Genomic DNA, 19,496 nt, shown 5'->3' with positions numbered 1-19,496 from the left:
AGAAGGTTAACTGATTTATTCATAGCCTCTGTTACGGGGTATCTTTCCTCCTTTATTCTGGTTTAGGACGGACAGTGAATGCCCAGTAGTGGAGTTACCGCCTTTACACCCAACCATCCACCTAAAGTGCATAATTTATGAAAATTATCTGAACTCATCTTTACTATGCTTTATGGGTTACGCCTTTGGCACTAAGATTATTTTTAGGTAAATAAAAGGATATCTTGGTATACATTTTCAACTGAAAAGTGTTTCAAGAATTCACTGTATGCGAATTACACCATTATTATTCGAAATAGGATATTATTTAAAGTCCGGGACACAGTGTTACCAAGTGCAAACACCACAGGCGGATGGACAGATGGATAAAAACAGAGTATGGTTTTATGGCGCTCGTCTAGCGCCTTAAAATCAGTGATACTATATGGTGCCATAGCGCCCCAAATTCCGGTTATTGGCACCATAAGGCGCCAATAATAGTTATGGTTGCCATAACACATAAAGGAGGCACCATTAACTGGATATCGTCACCAAAAGTACAATAAATCACCAAGTTTCGGTTAATGGTGGTTTTGGCTTATCAGCACCCTGCCGAGAATGGAACCCCCAACGATATCCGGGGACTGCCTCTATAATAAAAGTGCATAGAACATTTTTTGTAGAGAATTTTCTATAAAATAATTTGTATTTCAGTACATTTGCTTGTAAAATAATTATTAAATATTACAAAATCTGCTTTTGCTCATCAATTTTTTTCAAGATGGTGGCCTAACCCGGGCTGATAAAGGGGTGCAAAATTTATATTATTGAGTACCCTATTATGAAGGCGATACAACAAATTGCAGCTTTCCATAAATTTTTCCTTTATAAATCACCATTTGACTGCCCTAAAAGGGAAGGGTCAGCTGCTACAAAAGTTCATAAATGTGGATCTGACACAATCAAGAAATTTATTTGGTTACTAAATAGGCTCTGTTGTCCAACAATTAAATGAACTACCAAATTTCTTGGTCTTTTGTAGGGCACCCTGTAATACTGTAAATAACATACCTTATCAACACCCGAAGTGATTTTCCTCAAATATGAGTGAAAAGACAAATGCTTGATATTTTGCTCTTTCAAATAAGCCTCATCCCAGGGATCCAGTGGAGTACAATGAATGCACTTGCTATTTATACCATGATGACACCTGAAAGTAAAAGAATTGTGCATAAAGAGGTGAAATTGGGTGAAATTAACTTTTAATAATTCCCAAATATCAAGCCAGTGTCAATAAAAAATGCTTTCAGACTAAGGAAAGAGATGCCTACAAATAAAATTATTCAAAAGTAATTTTTGTAATAGCTTATAGCTTATTTCAACTTTCTTTTACAAACCTTCATTGCATTGATCAGTGTTCACTAATTTAAGTGTTTACAGTGGCCCCATTGGCTGGTTTTACACGTTTTACACTTCCACGGTCCACTTTGTCATGGATTTTTTGTGGAACACATTATTCACTTTTCCATAAGGAATGTTCACTAATTTAGATTTTTCATTGGGCAGTATCTCTAAAATTACCCCTAATTCACTTTTTTTGTACAGCAAAACTGCGTATTTACTAATTATGTATTTTATTATTTCATTCAAATATACTAATTAGTACTATATTCTTCATTAAAATATGAGAGAGAGAGAGAGAGAGAGAGAGAGAGAGAGAGAGAGAGAGAGAGAGAGAGAGAGAGAGAGAGAGAGAGAGAGTGTGTGTGTCTTTACATCTAAGTCTAAGCAAAGTTTTAATGGATTCTGCAACTAAATAATGTTTCATTGATATTTTGCTGTTGTTTTTTATTAGAGGATACGTATACAGTTACATTAAAGGAGATATATACAGGTGGCCTGCAGTTAATGGCGCAATCGCTTACCGGCGAACTGGTTTTACGGCCGTCGTCAAAAATATTTATTAAAAAATAAGGTATTTTAAGGTATTTTTACAGCACAATTTTCGGTTAACAGCGCAACTAGCACCGTTATGTCTAATGAGTACGTACATTTGTAGAAATACAGTTCAGACAATAAACATTACGCAAATGATATTAAAAATTTTTATTGCGAGTTATTACATAGGTAATATATATATATGCCTCTGATGCTGTTCTATGCTGAAAATATAGAGTTAAATAAATGCAAATTTGGCTATGGCTGTGTCGATTTATAAATATTCATGCTTTTATGTTTAAAATGCGTATAGTGCACAGTGGACCCCCAGTATTCGCGGACTCACACATTCGCGGATTTCTCTCGGGAACGTTTCCCTGCATTATTCGCGGAAAATTCGCGCATTCGCGGTATTTTTCTATGAGAAATATCCACAAATTCCTGGTTTTTTTTTTTCAATTTCATCATAAAATGCACTTTTTGTGATAAAACTATTAAAAAAACAAAGTATGAAAATTTTTAGTGGTTTTTCTTAAGTTTTAACTAACAAAATAGGCTGTTTTTAGCATTTTTATAGGGGTTCCAAACATTCGCAGATTCTAACTATTCGCGGGGGGGTCTGGTACGCATCCCCCGCGAATACGGGGGGACCACTCTATTCTTATTTCTGCACAGAAATATTGTACAAAGTCAGCTTTTGAAACTGCCCTTCACATTATCAAAGAGGATGTTTTTTCATGTTTGTTCTTATGAGCCGCCGCCTGCCGCTCTTCTGAAAATATGGAGTTTAAAAAAGTGCAAATTTAGCGATCGATGTGTCGATTTTATAAATGTTCATGCTTTCATGTTTAAAATGTGTATGAAAATATATTATGTATAGGGTAATTTTATTTTTGTACATAAATATGATAAAAATTAAGGCAGCTTTTGTAACTGCCCTCCACATTATCAGAGAATGTTTTTTCACCTTCGTTCTTGTCCGCCGCTGTTCCGAAAAATGCATTTACAAAGAGTTCATGTGGTTACATTTTATTAATTTGGGAGCTAATTATAACTCATTTAGTTGATGAAACTTTAGCTTTTTGTTAAAAGTTTTCATGCATTTATGTTTAAAATGTGTATAAAAAATTTATTACAGGGTATTTTTTAATTTTGTAGATAAATATAATACAGTGGCAGTATGCATATCCATTTGAAGTCTTTGCAACAGTCCTTCACATGATGAAGACAATAGGTTGTTCAGTCGCGCTCGAATAAGAAAATTTTAATTTATATCATTCAATCACATTTTTATAACAAATTATATCCACAATTGTTGCATAAATTGATTTTAAAAGACAAAACTCATGTATACATTCGATTTTGCAACACTGCAATTTGTTTGTTTTTCCATGGGATAGAAGTTCAAAATATAACTGTGCAAGTCAGTTGATTTTTTGCTTTGTTACTCAAGCAAAAAATTGAGGTATGACCATATGAGCTCGAGATGCCACTGCTACGTAGATGGCATAGTGACGAAAATTAAGATAAGCACAGAAGAAAAAGTAAATACAGTGGACACCCCGTATTCGTGTTCTCCGGATTCGCGGATTTCTCTCTGGAATGTTTCCCCCCATTATTCGCAGAAAATTTGCCCATTCGCTGTATTTTTCTATGAGAATTATCCACAAATTCTTGTTTTTTTTTCATCAATTTCATCATAAAATGCACTTTTTCCAATAAAACTACAGGTAATCCCCTATTTATGACGGAGTTCCGTTTTTGAGATGCGTCGAAATCCGAAAATTTGTCAAAAATCATCAAAAATCCTAAGAAAACCTTACTTCGAATGCTTTGGGTATCTATTGAAAACTATGTTAACTGCATTTTTATTGTGCTTTTCATAAAAAAACCTAAAGTATTGTTTAATGTATATATCTTGTAAGGGTTAAAGACCAATTTTATGGCCTAAAATTTTGGGACTGAACATTGCATGTGTTATAGGCTAAGCCTAAGCTTTGGATTTCCCGACAACAGACAACAAATACAAATGTTGTTTTACTTACTTGAGAAACTTTTATTAGTTATGTTGTTTCTATATTGAAAAAGTGCAAACTTTAGGGACTAGGCTAAGCCTACCACATTATTTGGATTTCATGACAGAAGTAAACAAAGCAGCATTGGTTTCCACAGAAGTTGACAGACTTTTGTTTTTGTATAATAACCACGACAATTAATATACATGTTGTTCTACTTATCTGAGAATCATTATTATTGTTGCGTTGTTTTTAATTTACGGCTGTTCTAGGCTATTATAAGTGCACCTTCATTTCCCTACTGTAAACAAAGCATCTACTGGCTGCCGCCATTTATATTTCGTCAGCTGATAACATCTTCATTCATGATTCACAAAGAATCGTATATTTTTATTCTATTGGTAAAAGGATGCTGTAAATTGAAATACTTATTCATGCAATACATAAAAAAAAATTGTGAATTAAATATCATAAAATATATATTATTAAAAGACTGCAATCATCGAAGCCAGCAAATATTTTATAGAATTCTTCTTCTGTTTTCATGTCATTATATGTTTCATAATAGCTGTCGGTAACTTGGTATCTCCATGGTAAAGATAGAATAAAGAATAGAAATTAATGGTTATTATACTGTTTGGTAGTTGAAGAGAGAGAATGAAAATTTATGATTACTAATACTGTGCTATGTAAAAGTGGTTGCTTGGGGATCGTTCGCTACTCATAGGGTTGAACATATACAAAAGGTTGGAAGCTTTTTTTTTTTTTTTTTTTTTTTTTCTTTGTTTGTTTGTTTTAGTTAATGGTTAATAATTATTTGAAATGAGTACATACTGATTATTTATACATTTTGTTGGCATATTCTAAACTTTTAGCTTCTTAGGTTTAGATGTCAGAATCATAGACTAAGCTACAGTAGTAACTGCTAACATAGGGTAGGCTTATTGCTAGAATCAAAATGCAGCATTATAAGGGACATATGCTAAAGTCCTAATACAGTAGTATCTCAGGATACGAAATTAATCCATTCCAAAGCAGCCTTCGTAACCTGATTTTTTCACAGCTTGAACTACGTTTCACATGTAAATTGCCTAATTTGTTCCAAGCCCTATAAAATCACAACAGTAAATTTTATAATAAAGCTAAATTGAACAATAAACAATGAAATACAACAATTTGGACCATTCAATACCTAACACAACCTTTATTGTAGTACGTTCCTGTAAATAAAGTGTATTAGTGTACATGGTACAAGAAATACTTTATGTACATACGTAGTAAAATGTGGACCCTTACCTTTCGAGTGAGGCGATCTCCGAAAGTGGCGACAGAGGAGGAGGACAAATAGCAGAAAACATGAACACTTAACTTTACGAAACACATTAAAAAATGGCAGAAAACATTAAACACTTCTTGATTATCACGCTCTTTGTTCTCCATAGAAAGCATCTTCTTCTAGTGAGCTTCGGCAACATTCTTGGGACCCATAGCTAATAACATAAGTTCGTAATTATGTTAACACACAACACGATAAAGTAACTTACAGTACAACAAAAGCGAAATCACTAACACGAATTTACGTTAACAAACGAAATATATGTGAACGAACAAATTCCAGTGTTTACGATAAGGCTGCCGCAAAAAATGGTCAAGGAACGCCTTTACATAGAGGCATGATGTTGACCAATAGGAGAGCAGGATCTTATGGGGGTGACTAGCATCAGGAACCAATGGGAGAGCAGGAGGATGGTGGCGAATGTACTCAGTTGGCGGCGCGCAAGTTTTAAAATTGTTCTCGGTGGTCCAGGCGAATCTCGGACTTTACCCTTTCGCAAACTGAAATACTTTCATGTGCAGAGGCAAAAAAATCTTCGTCTTTGCTTTCGTAACTTGGATTTTTCGAAAGTAGGAACTTTCGTATGTCGAGGTTCCACTGTATATGCAGTAAAAATGGGGTTGAACATTACATGCAGTTGAATATTACTCAACTATGTACAGTATTTTGCCTTTTTGAAGTCATATTTCTTCCGTCGGATTGGCGTCGTAACCCTAAAACATGTGTTGTAAGCCTGGAAATAATTTCTGATGAAAATAATTGAAAGATGTCGCAAACTCGGAACGTTGTAAGCTGCGGACTGCCTGTATTAAAAAAACCAGGCATACAAAGTTTTAGTGGTTTTTCTTCAGTTTTAACTACCAAAATAGGAGTCTTTAAGCATTTGTATAGAGGTTCCAAATATTCGCGGGCGGGGGGTCTGGTACACATCCCCCGTGAATATGGGGGGACCACTGTATGCATCTTTTCCATTATTCTTTAAAAAAGTTATACATTACTTCACTGTATCCAATAATATTGTATGTATTCTCATATTATTGCATTAGAAAATACTATGGTAAATTTAAGCCAGTATTCCACGGAGCAGCCAATGTTTTGGTTTGAGAATCAGCTGATGGTGAATATGAGTTTGTTTCACCATATTTAACGCAATTCTGAGTGAATTTTCTTGCTTCTAGTTAGCAAAAAAAGAATACCTAGATATCTGCCTTATATGAGTCAAAGGTTATTTTTCATTACACGATGTGTTTTTAGGTGGAAATATGACTTGAATATGTCTCTTGTGATTGTGAACTAATTTTTTGTATGTTAACACATTACGGCATGTTTGAGTATAAAAATTAAGTGATTCCGTTCGCAATTTTTCTTTATATCATCGTAATACGAACTTTACATTATTTATCTATAATATCAGCATGAAACCAACAGTAAAATGTGTTCTTTCAAGCACAGTAGTTTTTATTAAAATGATTTTATCTCAATTTTATCTAAGGTTGTGTTTGATGGCATACGTTGCCGAGTTCCACGTTGGCCGAGTGCATTTTGTGCTCGGCTACCAAATTTGGTGGTCTGCAGTTTGATTCTCAGCTCGGCCAACTTGGAACCAGAGGAATTTATTTCTGATTATATAAAATAAAGAAATTAATTTCTCATTACAATGTGGTTTGGATCCCACAATAAGCTGTAGGTCCTGTTGCTAGGTAACCAATTGGTTCGTAGTCACGTAAAAATATCTAATCCTTTGGGCCAGCTCTAGGAGAGCTGTTAATCAGCCCAGTGGTCTGGTAAAACTAAGATACGAGCAGTCCCTGGGTTACGACGAGAGTTTCGTTCTTGAGATGTGTTCTACCCCGAAAATCGTCATAAGCCGGAACATCGTCAAAAATCCTAAGAAAACCTTACTTTTAATGCTTTGGGTGCATTAAAAACTATGTTAACTGCATTCAAAAACGTCCTGGCGAGCGTCCTGGAAAGCGTCTCGATGTTCATGACATCGAGCGTCTTCCAGAGCGTCCTGGCGAGCGTCTCGACGTGTAGGACGTCGAGCATCTTCAAAAGCTTTCTCGCGAGCGTTCTGGTGAGCATCTCAATGCGTAGGATGTCGAGCGTCTTCAAAAGGCATCCTCGCGAGAGTCTTGCCGAGCGTATTGGTGCATATAACACCAAGTGTTCTGAACGGCATCTCAGAGAGGATCTTGCCGAGCGTCCTGATGCATGAAAGGTCACCTGAGAGACGTCTTGGAGAGCCGCACGCTGCTCTTGATTCTTGAACGCAGAAGAGGAGTTCTATGACACCGAAAACTGCTTTAATTAGATATTCGAAATTAAAAATATCCATCGTCCTGAACAGCTGTTCAGATGGTGGAAACCAACAACGAGAGAGGAGAGCAAGGAACCGAGGGCCAAAACTTGTCAGCAAACAAGTCTTATAGAAGGCAGGTCTACACTTTAATAGATGAAGATGACGACGAAGTAGTCTCTTCTCTATTCGTAGGTTGCGAGTCGCTCCAGGACACTCTCTCCTTTACGGGAACCGTAGAAGGGTCCTAAACAGACCGCGAAGCAATCAAACTCTAAGGCTCCTCTCGTGAAAGGGGGCTTTCTACTCGAAGTAGGGTCCCAAGAATAAAGTCGGAAATGTTTAATAGCCAACTCCGAAACTTTACGGAGCTTCCCGAGGGACGTATTGAAGAGCGTCCACAAAAGCGTCATGCTAAGCGTCCGACCGAGCGTCAACTGGCGCGCGCCTGGCGTCCACTGGCGTGCTCCTCGCTTCCACTGGTGCACGTTTGGCGTCCACTGGCGCATGCCTGGCGTCCAGCTGAGCGTCCAGTCTTAACTGAGCGTCAACAGAAGCGTCACGCTACTGACAGACGTCATGCTTAGCAACAAGAAAAAAAATCGACTGCGCAAAGCAGTTTGTCATATCTGGCAGCCGACGGAGCGTCCCTTAGGGACGAGCGAGGTACGTCTTGGCGAGCTGCTTGATTATGCAAAGAAGCTTGCCGGGCATCAAGCTTAGCAGCTTGAACAACCTCCTGTTCACAGTAGAGCGAACGTCACATCACGTAATGTATACGGAGCTTCAAGAGGAGAGGAGGGGGGGGCGTCATGGGGAGAAGGAAAAAATCCTTGCTACAAGAGTAATGACGTTCCTTCCTCTCGACAGAGCGTCGAGTTTAATCATAAAGAATTATAGTATATAATAATCATATAAAATAAATAAAAAAAATGAAAAATGTTATTGTTATAATACAATTAAGTTTGTTCATACTTACCTGGCAGATATATATATATAGCTGTATTTTCTGAAGTCTGACAGAATTTCAAAACTCGCGGCACACGCAGTGGGCGGCCAGGTGGTAGTACCCATTCCCGCCGCTGGGAGGCGGATATCAGGAACCATTCCCATTTTCTATTCATATTTTATCAGTGCCACTGTCTCCTGAGGGGGAGGTGGGTGGGCACTCTAATTATATATATCTGCCAGGTAAGTATGAACAAACTTAATTGTATTATAACAATAACATTTTGTTCATGAAACTTACCTGACAGATATATATATAGCTGAATCCCACCTTCGGATGGTGGGAAGAGACAGAATAGGATTTTTAGGAAACTAAATTAAGTAGATGATATACATCTTGGTTCCTCACCTGTTAGCAAAGTAGACTCTGTGATTACTGTCACTTAAGCCTGCTTCTGCTCAATCAGAGTTGCCAGGCAGGTGGAGACCTGTAGTGCTGGTGCGCTCTGGATGCTCTGTCAACGGGGACGTGACCGCAACGTGACAAGACCATCGAACCATACATATGAGGGCTATGAAGCAACTGACCACCACCTGACCAACTAGACAAAGACCCCCTGAAAGTTACCTAATAGATGGGAGATCTTCACACAAGATCTCACCAAAAACCAAAAACGCAACATATTAAAAACTAACCTAACTCCTAACTAAGGGATAGGGAAAGACTGTGTCTGCAGAAATGTAAGGTCCAAGAGAACTACAGTCCTCGTATATCGTTCTCACATCTCTCAAGTAGTGTGAGGCGAATACAGAATTGCTCCTCCAAAAGGTGCCATCAAGGATGTCCTTGATCGACATGTTCTTTTGGAAGGCAAGAGAGGTAGCGATAGCTCTGACCTCGTGAGCTTTCACTCGCAAGAGGCTCAAATCAGTCTTCTGGCAAGATGAATGAGCCTCTTTAATGACGTCCCTCAGAAAGAAAGCCACAGCATTCTTCGATAATGGTAATTCAGGTCTCTTCACAGAGCACCAAAGATTACCTGAGGGACCTCGTACCTCCTTCGTTCTATGAATGTAGAACTTGAGAGCCCTGACAGGGCACAGGACTCTCTCTGGTTCTTGGCCCACTAGACTCGACATACCCTTTATCTCGAAGCTCTTGGGCCAAGGGTTAGACGGGTTTTCGTTTTTAGCCAAGAATGTGGGACTCAAAGAGCAGACAGCGTTGTCTCCTTTGAAGCCCACTTGGTTACTAAAAGCTTGGATTTCGCTAACTCTCTTCGCCGTCGCCAGAGCAGTTAGGAAAAGAGCCTTCTTTGTCAAGTTACGAAGAGACGCTGGAAGAGGTTCGAACGGACTTGACATCAAAAGTCTCAGAACCACATCTAAGTTCCATGAAGGCGGCCTCGCCTGAGGAATCTTCGTGGTCTCGAACGATCTCAAGAGGTCGTGAAGATCTCTGTTGCCAGAGAGGTCCAGGCCTCTGTGCCGAAAAACTACCGACAACATACTCTTGTATCCCTTGATGGTTGGGACTGCCAATTTCTGTACATTCCTCAAGAATAACAGAAAATCGGCTATTTGGCTCACAGAGGTTGTGGAAGAGGAAACTCCCTCCTTTCTACACCATGCCCTGAAGGAAGCCCACTTCGATTGGTAAACAGCTCTTGACGAGGTCCTCCTTGCGTTGGCGATCGCTTTTGCAGCTGCTATAGAAAAACCTCTCGCTCTGGCCAACTTTTCGATAGTCTGAACGCAGTCAGACCCAGAGCGGAGAGGTTTTGGTGATACCTTTCGAAATGGGGCTGTTTGAGTAGATCTTTCCTCCAGGGCAACGTCCTTGGGAAGTCTACAAGGAACGACATGACCTCTGTGAACCATTCTCTCGCCGGCCACATCGGGGCGATCAGGGTCAACCTTGTCCCTTCTGAAGCCGCAAATTTCCTCATCACTTCCCCCATGATCTTGAATGGTGGGAAGGCATAAAGGTCTAAGCCTGTCCAACTCCAGAGCAGTGCATCTACCGCTATTGCTCCTGTATCCAGGACCGGGGAGCAATACAGAGGAAGCCCCTTCATCCTCGACGTCGCGAATAGGTCGACCAGAGGACGTCTCCACAACTTCCAAAGCTCCTGACAAACGTCTTGATGCAGGGTCCATTCTGTCGGCAGGATTTGGTCCTGTCGACTGAGAAGGTCCGCTCTGACGTTCTGCACCCCTGCGATAAATCTCGTCAAGATCTTGACTTTTCTCGCACTTGCCCACAGCAGAATCTCCCTTGCCAGGTGAAACAGAGGCCGGGAGTGTGTTCCTCCCTGATTCTTTAAGTACGCGAGGGCTGTGGTGTTGTCCGAGTTGACTTGGATAACTTTGCTTGTCACCTTTTCTTCGAAGAACTGCAGCGACAGGAAGACCGCTGCCAGTTCTTTCACATTGATGTGCCAGGCTACCTGTTCCCCTCTCCAGGAGCCTGACACTTCTTCCCCTCCTAGTGTTGCTCCCCAACCCGAAATGGAAGCGTCTGAAAACAATACTAGGTCGGGGCTCAGAAGGTTTAGGGATAAGCCCTCTTGAAACTTCTGAGGATCGAGCCACTATCTTAGATGGCTTTTCACAGAATCGGAGATCTTCAAGATCGCATTCAGATCCTCTTTGGCCTTCCATTCCTCTGCAAGGAAAAACTGGAGAGGCCTGAGGTGCAGTCTTCCCAAGGAAACAAACTTTTCCAGCGAGGAAATAGTGCCCAGCAGACTCATCCATTCCCTCGCCGAGCAAGTTTCTTTCCCCAGGAAGGCTGAAACTTTCTCTAAGCCTAGCCGCTGACGTTCCTGGGACGGAAATGCCCGAAAAGTCACTGAATCCCCAGATACACGATGGACTGTGTCGGGGTCAGATGCGACTTTTCGAGGTTGACTAGAAGTCCCAGGGACTTCGCTAAGGCTAACGTGAACTGAAGGTCCTTCAGACACTTCTCCTCTGACGACGCTCTGACGAGCCAATCGTCGAGATAGAGGGATACTCTTATCCCTGAAGAGTGTAACCACCTCGCTACATTCTTCATAATGACGGTAAAGACCATTGGAGCCGTGCTCAAGCCAAAACAAAGGGCTCTGAACTGCCAGACTTTGTTTCCTAAAACGAATCTTAGATATTTTCCTGAAAGAGGGTGGATTGGAACGTGAAAGTATGCGTCCTGCAGGTCTAAGGACACCATCCAGTCGCCCGGTCTCAAGGCTCCCAGAACAGACTGAGGCGTCTCCATTTTGAACTTGATCTTTTCTACGAAAAGATTGAGCCTGCTTACGTCTAGGACTGGACGCCAACCCGACGACTGCTTCGGTACAAGGAAAAGTCTGTTGTAAAATCCTGGTGACCCCAGGTTTACGACCTGTTCCACCGCTCTTTTCTCGATCATCTGATCTAAAAGATCGAAAAGAATTCGCCTTTTCTCCCCTTGATATGACAGAGAAAGGTCTCTGGGAGTTGTGGATAGAGGAGGAGGATCCAAAAAGGGGATCTTGTACCCCTGTTCCACGATCTTGAGGGACCAAGGGTCCGTATCCCTCTCTCTCCATGCTCCCGCAAAAAACTTCAGTCTGGCTCCGACTGGTGTCTGAAGGACATGCTCTTCATTTGGTAGCTTTGGGCTTGAAGGAAGCTCTTCCTCTTGAAAGCCCTCTCCCCCGAGGAGCTGCTCTCGAGGGAGGAGCTCCACGAAAGGGTTTAACCTTCTTAGGAGGTCGCACAAAGGAGGACGTAGAAGGAACTGCTGGACGTCTCGAGGACTGTGCTAAGAGGTCCTGAGTAGCTTTCTCTTGCAAGCTACTTGCCAGGTCCTTTACCATAGTCTGGGGGAAGAGATGGTTCGAAAGAGGAGAAAAGAGCAGCTCCGCTTTCTGAGCGGGCATAACCGATCTAGCGGTAAAATTACATAAAAGAGCTCTCTTCTTAAGGAACGCCGTTCCGAAGTGCGAAACTAACTCTTCCGAACCATTCCTGACGGCCTTGTCCATGCAAGATAACACGTTGGACAGCTCCCCCAGACTGAGAGAGTCCGGGCTCCTAGATTGCAAATCCAGGACTCCCAAGCACCAGTCCAAGAAGTTGAAAACTTCGACAGTTCGTAGAAGTCCTTTCAAGTGATGGTCCGTTTCAGTAGGCGTCCAAGAAACCTTGGCTGTAGACAAAAGGGACCTCCTCTGGGCATCTACTAGGCTAGAGAAATCCCCTTGGGCTGACGAAGGGATCCTCACACCCATGTCTCCTTTGGTCTCGTACCAAACGCCCCCTTTTCCACTGAGTCTAGAGGGAGGAAGGGCGAAAGTCGACTTGCCCTGATCTTTCCTTCGATCCATCCAATCCTGAAGTTTCTTGAAGGCCCTCTTGGTGGACAGAGAAGTCTTCATCTCCACAAACTCCGGGGTCTTACAAGACTTGGATGACGAAAACTGCGAGGGTGGAGACCTGGGAGCTGCAGGCTGAAACTTGTCTCCGAAAGACAAACCTAACAGCCGCACAAGAACCTTGTAATCCGAGACGGACGAAACAGAAGGATGTTCCTCTTCAATCGAGTCCGCCGGACTACTCAACTCTCCTTCTTCCCTAAGAGGAATAGGAGACCGTCCAGCCGGAGAGGGCGTACGCCCAGCGGGTCTGGCCTTGATCAGAGATCTCCGCTGCTTGGAAGCAGAAGCTTCTTCCATGAGACCGTCCTTGCGTCGGTCCTTACTACTCGAAGGAGGCAGAGCGTCTTGACAGCGCTGAGCGTCCTGAGAGACGACCGAGACTGCCTTACTTCTATCTGAAGTTTCCTTACGCTTCTTACAAGAGCGACCAGGTTTAGAAGCCAAAGCGTCTTTCTGAGCGCTTATGAACTCCTTATCATAAGGAAAAGCGTCCCTCCGAGCGTCCACACAAGCGTCCTGCTGAAGTCCTTATCCTGCTTGGCATACTCTGAAGCGTCCTGGAAAGCGTCCTGCCGAGCGTCCTGTCGAGCAGCCTGCCCAGGACGTCGAGAGGGAAAGAAAGCGTCCTGACGATAAGCTTTCCTACCAGGAGAACGAGATCGGCGATGAACTGAAGGAGACGCATTAGGAGAAAAAGACGAACGCAGAGAAGGAGAAGGAGACTGCTTCGTCCTCTTGACAGGCAGTCTGACGTCCTTCCTCCGCTTAGGCTCGACTGCTGCTGGGCGAGTCTTCTGAGCTATCAAAGTAGATAACTGGTCCTGAAGGGACAAAAGGATGTTCTTCGTGGGCGAAGAACCAAAAGAAGGAGCAGGACTGAACCTGCGAGAAGACGAGGGGCGAGGGGACGCCTCCTTTCTTCTCACAGGTACAGCTACCTGCTTCTCCAAACAGCGACTATAGCGCTTCTCAGAGTCATCACCGGATGACATCCTACCTCTCTTCTGAGGCGGAAAGGTGTCATACGAATTCGGAGAAGAGCGTAACGAAACAGGAGAGATAGGACGTGAAGCGTCCTCACTCCGAAAAGTCCTTTTCAATGGACGCGAGTCTCTCCGAGCGCTCCACCCCTTGGGCGGGGAGGGCGCCTCAGAGGACGAAAAACACTCCTTCAGGATGTGCGCCTGTGCGCGCTCCTTGGCAGCCTGGGAACTTGCAACAGGACCTGCCAAAGGGACACCAGATCGGTGGGGAGCCCCCGTAACCCTCTTGCGGCTTTCGACATATCCACTCCCTGAGTCCTGGGAGTCCGATAGCGGTCTAGGCCTAGAGGCATTATGGGGCCGATCTGACGCCCCCTCCACAACACTAGGGGCACGATCACACACTTTCACTGAGCCAGTTTCTAAGGCTAACACTTTTGATTCTAGAGTGCGTAAAGACTCTAAAATCAGAGAAAGCGCATTACCTTCTCCAGACACAGAATCATGGCCCGAAGGCAACATCACAGGTTTAGGTGAGACAAAATCTACTGGGGTTAATGCAGGAGAAATGTTACTTCCCTTACCTTTAGAAGAACCGCTCTTGGAGGAAGACCTCCTGATCCTACCGCGTTCCAATTTACGCCGACAGGAATCATACACCTTCCATCCATCATCGGTCAATCCTTCACATTCATTGCACCGATCATCCAACAAACATACATGCCCCCTACACCCCATACATAATGTGTGGGGATCTACCGATGATTTAGGTAGCCTCACCTTACAATCACTCTTCACACACACTCTGAAACTCACTGAACTTGATCCAGACATCACGTTTACAGAAAAGCCAATCCAAAATCAAAAAGCAGTCCACTATTGCGCGTGCCAATCCAACAATCCAGAATCAATACCAAAAGACAATCCAGATACTTATATGACGAATAAAACCAAAAATCCTAGGCGGAGGTACTGCAAACAGTTGTTTACAGCACTGGCGACAGAAAAAATATGAATAGAAAATGGGAATGGTTCCTGATATCCGCCTCCCAGCGGCAGGAATGGGTACTACCACCTGGCCGCCCACTGCGTGTGCCGCGAGTTTTGAAATTCTGTCGGACTTCAGAAAATACAGCTATACATATATCTGTCAGGTAAGTTTCATGAACAAAATAAATATTCAAGTAAATACTAAGAATGAAAATTTCTTGACAAAGACGACGGCCGCCTGTGCGACATCTTGCGTCTTTGTCACGCTTAACGATATTAAGTCCTGCCGAAGGGATGCCAGATCAGTGTGGAGTCCCCGTAACCCTCCTTCGGCTTTCGACATGCCCTTTCCCTGGTCCTGGGAGTCCGACAGAGGTCCAGGCCTAGAGGCATTATAGGGCCGATCTGACGCTCCCTCCTGACGAGAGAGAGGACGTGAAGCGTCCTCTTCTCTAAAGCTTCTTTTAGAGGGCGCGAGTCCTTCCAAGAGCTCCAACCCCTGCGCGGGGAGGACGCCTCGGAGGACGAGAAGCAATCCTTCATGATTCGTGCACGTGCACGATCTTTGGCAGCCTGGGAAGCGTCAACAGGTCCTGCCAAAGGGACGCCAGATCGGTGGGGGTTCCCCGTAACCCTCCTTCGGCTTTCGACATGTCCTTCTCCCTGGTCCTGGGAGTCCGACAGAGGTCCAGGCCTAGAGGCATTATAGGGCCGATCTGACGCCCCCTGCACAACACAAGGGGCACTACATTTCACAACACTGATTGGAGAGCGAGCACTTTAGATTCCAAAATACGAATGGAATCCACAATAACAGAAAAGGCATTCTTTCGCAGACATAACCTAATGGCCCGTAGGCCATACTACAGGGTTAGGCAAAACAAAGTCTACAGGAAGGTTAGCAGGTTCATTACCCTGACTTCTGTTTACTGATGCAGTTTTTTGAGGAAGACCCCCTGATTCAATCACGCTCTAATTTGCGTACATACGAATCATATGTCTCCCTTTGGAATCAGTCAAACTCTCACAGTCCTTACATTGATCTTTCAATAAAGAAACATGCCCTAAACACACCGTGCATACCAAGTGAGGATTTACTGAAGCTTTCGGTAGCCTCACTTTACTCGTGCAGACAACACAGTCTGAAACTAGATTCAGACATCTTAAACAAAGGTTAATAAAAATTACGATAGCATATGCAAGTCAATCATCCAAAAGATAATTAGGATACTTAAGCGGCAATGAGAATCAAAATCCTAGACGGAGGTAATGAAAACAGGTGTTTACATTACGGGTGACAGAGAAAATCTGATAGAAAATGGGAATGGTTCCTGATACCCGCTTCCCAGCGGCGGGAATGGGTACTAACCACCTGGCCGACCATTGCGTGTGCCGGGAGTTTTGAAATTCTGTCGACTTTGGAGAAACACAGCTATATATATATCTGCCAGGTAAGTTTCATGAACAAAACGCAATTGTAAGCTAAAAACTATTACATTCTAGTAATATTCAATCATTTACCTTTATTTTGCAACAAATTGGAAGTCTCTAACACAATATTTTGATTTATGGTGAATTTATGAAATAAACTTTTTCCTTACGTCCTAGCGGTAACTCTTCCGAAAAAATCATAAATTTTTTCGTCCGATTGTTGTAATGTTTGCACCATTTTAAATTAGCCATTACATAGTTTTATATATGAAAATGTGCGCAATTTCATGCAGAATACAACAAAAAACAACCCATGGTTGTAGCTATTATCAGTTTTGAAATATTTTCAGATAAATAACAATAAATAGAAAAAATTCGTCCTTCGGTCAACTTTAACTCAACTGAAATGGTAAAAAACTGCAGTTGTAAGCTACAACACTTACAGTCTAGTAATATTCAATCAATTACCTTCATTTTGCACATTATTTCGATTTATGGTGAATTTTTGAAAACAGCTTTTTTTACGTCCGCGCGCTGTGAATTTATGCATCATTTTGTGATATTTTCTCTGTGCTGCCTTGATCATTTTACAATGTGTTATATACCAAAATGATCGTAATTTAGTGTACAATACAACGAAAAAAATTAACTCGTTAGCTTTAACCGTTTTGCTCACAGCGCGATTTGTATACAATTATACATGAAATTTTTCTTCACGGTCATATATCCCAATATTTATATAAGATGATATTTTTTTCATTTCTGATGGTTGCATACTAAACATCAGGCAATGACAAAAAAGGAGCCAAAAATGAACTCTTACTCTTGAAAACTAAGCGTGCTGTGATTTTTTGAAAAAAACATTTTTTCTGCTTTGGCGCTCACTCGCGAACGCCGCCGGCATACGGGAAACAATTTTTAAAACACCGCTTCGGTGTTTAAGGGTTAAGCACATAACAGACAATTTTCGTCAACGTAAAATACGTCCAATAGGCGTTTAAGGGTTAAAAGGCCCAATTCTTGGGCTAAATGAAGTCTTTTGAAAGTCCTCCACACATTGGTCCTTTGATGTTGACTGAAGGAGCCAATTGTCCAAATACAGAGATGTTGATCCCCATCAGATGAAGTCAATCTGCTAGGGGAGCTAGAACGTGTGTGAAGACTTGGGGGCAGTTGGCAGTCCGAAGCAAAGAGCTCAAAACTGGAAGACTTGGCTCTGGAAAAAAAAACCTTAGATATTTCCTTGATGAAGGATGAATGGGGACATGGAAATATACATCCTGCATATCTATCAAAACCATCAAGTCCTCCTGGTGAATGGATGCCAGAATGGAATGGTTGGTTTCCATTCTGAATTTTGTTTTCTGAACAAAGTAATTCACAGCACTCATGTCCGGGACCATTCTCCATCCTCCCGACGCCAAACGGACAATTGACTTGTCTTCTACAAGCTCTATTGCATTCTTGGAAATAAGCGTGGAAACTTCCTCCGAGAGGGCCAAAAACTTCTCTGGATTTTTGGAACATGCAGTCAGGCAATAAGACTTGACTAAAAGAGGTTTTTCCATGAAGGGGATAGAATAGCCTTCTTTTAGGACTTATACAATCCACTGTTCTGCACCTCTTTTTTTTCCCCCTTTCCCAGACCAGGAGCATGGAGGACATGCAAATCACTTTTTGGTTGCAGGTTGGAGGACAATTTCTTAATCGATTTACTTGCGAAACGAACTGTAGTTCTAGTCCTGGAAGAGACTCATAGCTATTTCTCCATGAAAGGGCTGTTTCCAGGATAAGACAAGAGGTTCTTTAGGTTGCTTGGAAGCCTGAATTAAAAGATCTTGTGTGGAATTTTTGTGCAGGGACGAGGCAATGTCATTCACAGTGTCCAGCAAGAACAGAAAATCCTAGACTTAGGGAGAGAAGAAAAGAATGGACTTCTGAGTTGAAGTGACTCCCTTTGCAGTGAAAGAGACCCATATCTATCTCTTCCTCTGGACTCCCAAAATAAAAAGGGAGGTTAATTCTGATTCCCTTGACTAAGCAGGAAAGAATGCTAAGTACATCAGCCAAGAATTCTGGAGGAAGATGAGGGCAGTCTTGAGTTTTCTTGGCAAGAGCCCCTACTGCCCAGTCCATAAAACTGCTCACTTTCAAAACAGGTTACTCAATAAAATAGTCATTTTCCGCTGACAAAACATAACTTTAGCTGCAGAAAAGGCCAATCTCCTAGTAAGATCAATGAGTGCCAAGACGTCTCCTTGGGCAGAAGCAGCTTCTCCCATGGAGTAACAAATATATCTCCTTTGAGATACTCTTGATGGAGGAAAAGCGAAGCAGGCCTTCCCTTGCTCTCTCTTCATCGAAAGACAATTGTTTGCTTCTCTAATAGCCCTCTTGACAGATGCCTGAAGTCAGATGAGGTGTAGTGTCCAGAGTCGGGCAAGGTGTAGCCATAGGTTTCTTCAAAAAGACAAATTGTCATCCAACTTCTTCATCAGATCCAGGTTAAGATCTACCATCGACGACAGACTGAAGGCACTTATTTCCCAAGAAGAGGGATCAAGTGCAACAGCTAACACAATAACCACTGGTGGAGAGGACGCTACAGAAAGCTCCTGAGATGTGGAATTAATGGGCGCTGCTGGGGACTTCGAAGACGAGAAGAGTTCAGGCGCTAGACAGGAACAAAAAATATCCAGGTGTAACTGGGGGGTTCATGAGGTTTAACAAACGCGGGCCAATAGGCACTCAGAAGCTACTGTGCCAGAGGTACTAGCACTCACATCTATCAAAAGCAGCTCTCTTAGCTTCTTTGAAAGGTGTACTCTCCTTCTCACAAATGAAATAAAATATTCTGGAGAATACCATAAACTGCAAGAAAGTTGATGCTATGGTGCAGGAATGCCTTTAGACTTCTTGGAAGGCACCCTCGGGGAAGCTGGCATACGACGACGGCTTCTTCAGCGGCCTAGACTTCTCATTAAAGCACCACTGGCACCTAATCTCTGGGCTGGAAGCTTCAGAATTCGACAAAAGTTTCAACACTTCCTAAAAGACGCCTTTCCAATGGCTGTCTGAGATGCCAGATAAGAAAACACTTGTTGAGCATCCACCACAGGTCCCAAGTAAAAATGGGTTCCAAGGACCTGTGGACAAAAACCCAAAGGAAGA

At 42.4% G+C, this 19,496-nt stretch overlaps 1 protein-coding gene across 2 annotated transcripts in view; it reads right to left on the bottom strand.

Moving 5' to 3' along the window:
* Positions 1-19,496, bottom strand: part of LOC135215273 (nuclear protein localization protein 4 homolog) — a 170,474-nt gene that overhangs the window by 76,806 nt on the left and 74,172 nt on the right. For both annotated transcript variants that reach the window (XM_064249818.1, XM_064249817.1), the window contains exon 4: positions 1,051-1,189. In XM_064249818.1, the coding sequence (XP_064105888.1) occupies positions 1,051-1,189 (139 nt within the window). The remainder of the gene's footprint in view (positions 1-1,050; positions 1,190-19,496) is intronic.

This window comes from Macrobrachium nipponense, chromosome 5 (genome assembly GCF_015104395.2).
Source record: "Macrobrachium nipponense isolate FS-2020 chromosome 5, ASM1510439v2, whole genome shotgun sequence".
Taxonomy (NCBI): domain Eukaryota; kingdom Metazoa; phylum Arthropoda; class Malacostraca; order Decapoda; family Palaemonidae; genus Macrobrachium; species Macrobrachium nipponense.
Note: the sequence above shows the minus strand (reverse complement) of the source record. Positions and strands in the feature narration are given on the sequence as shown.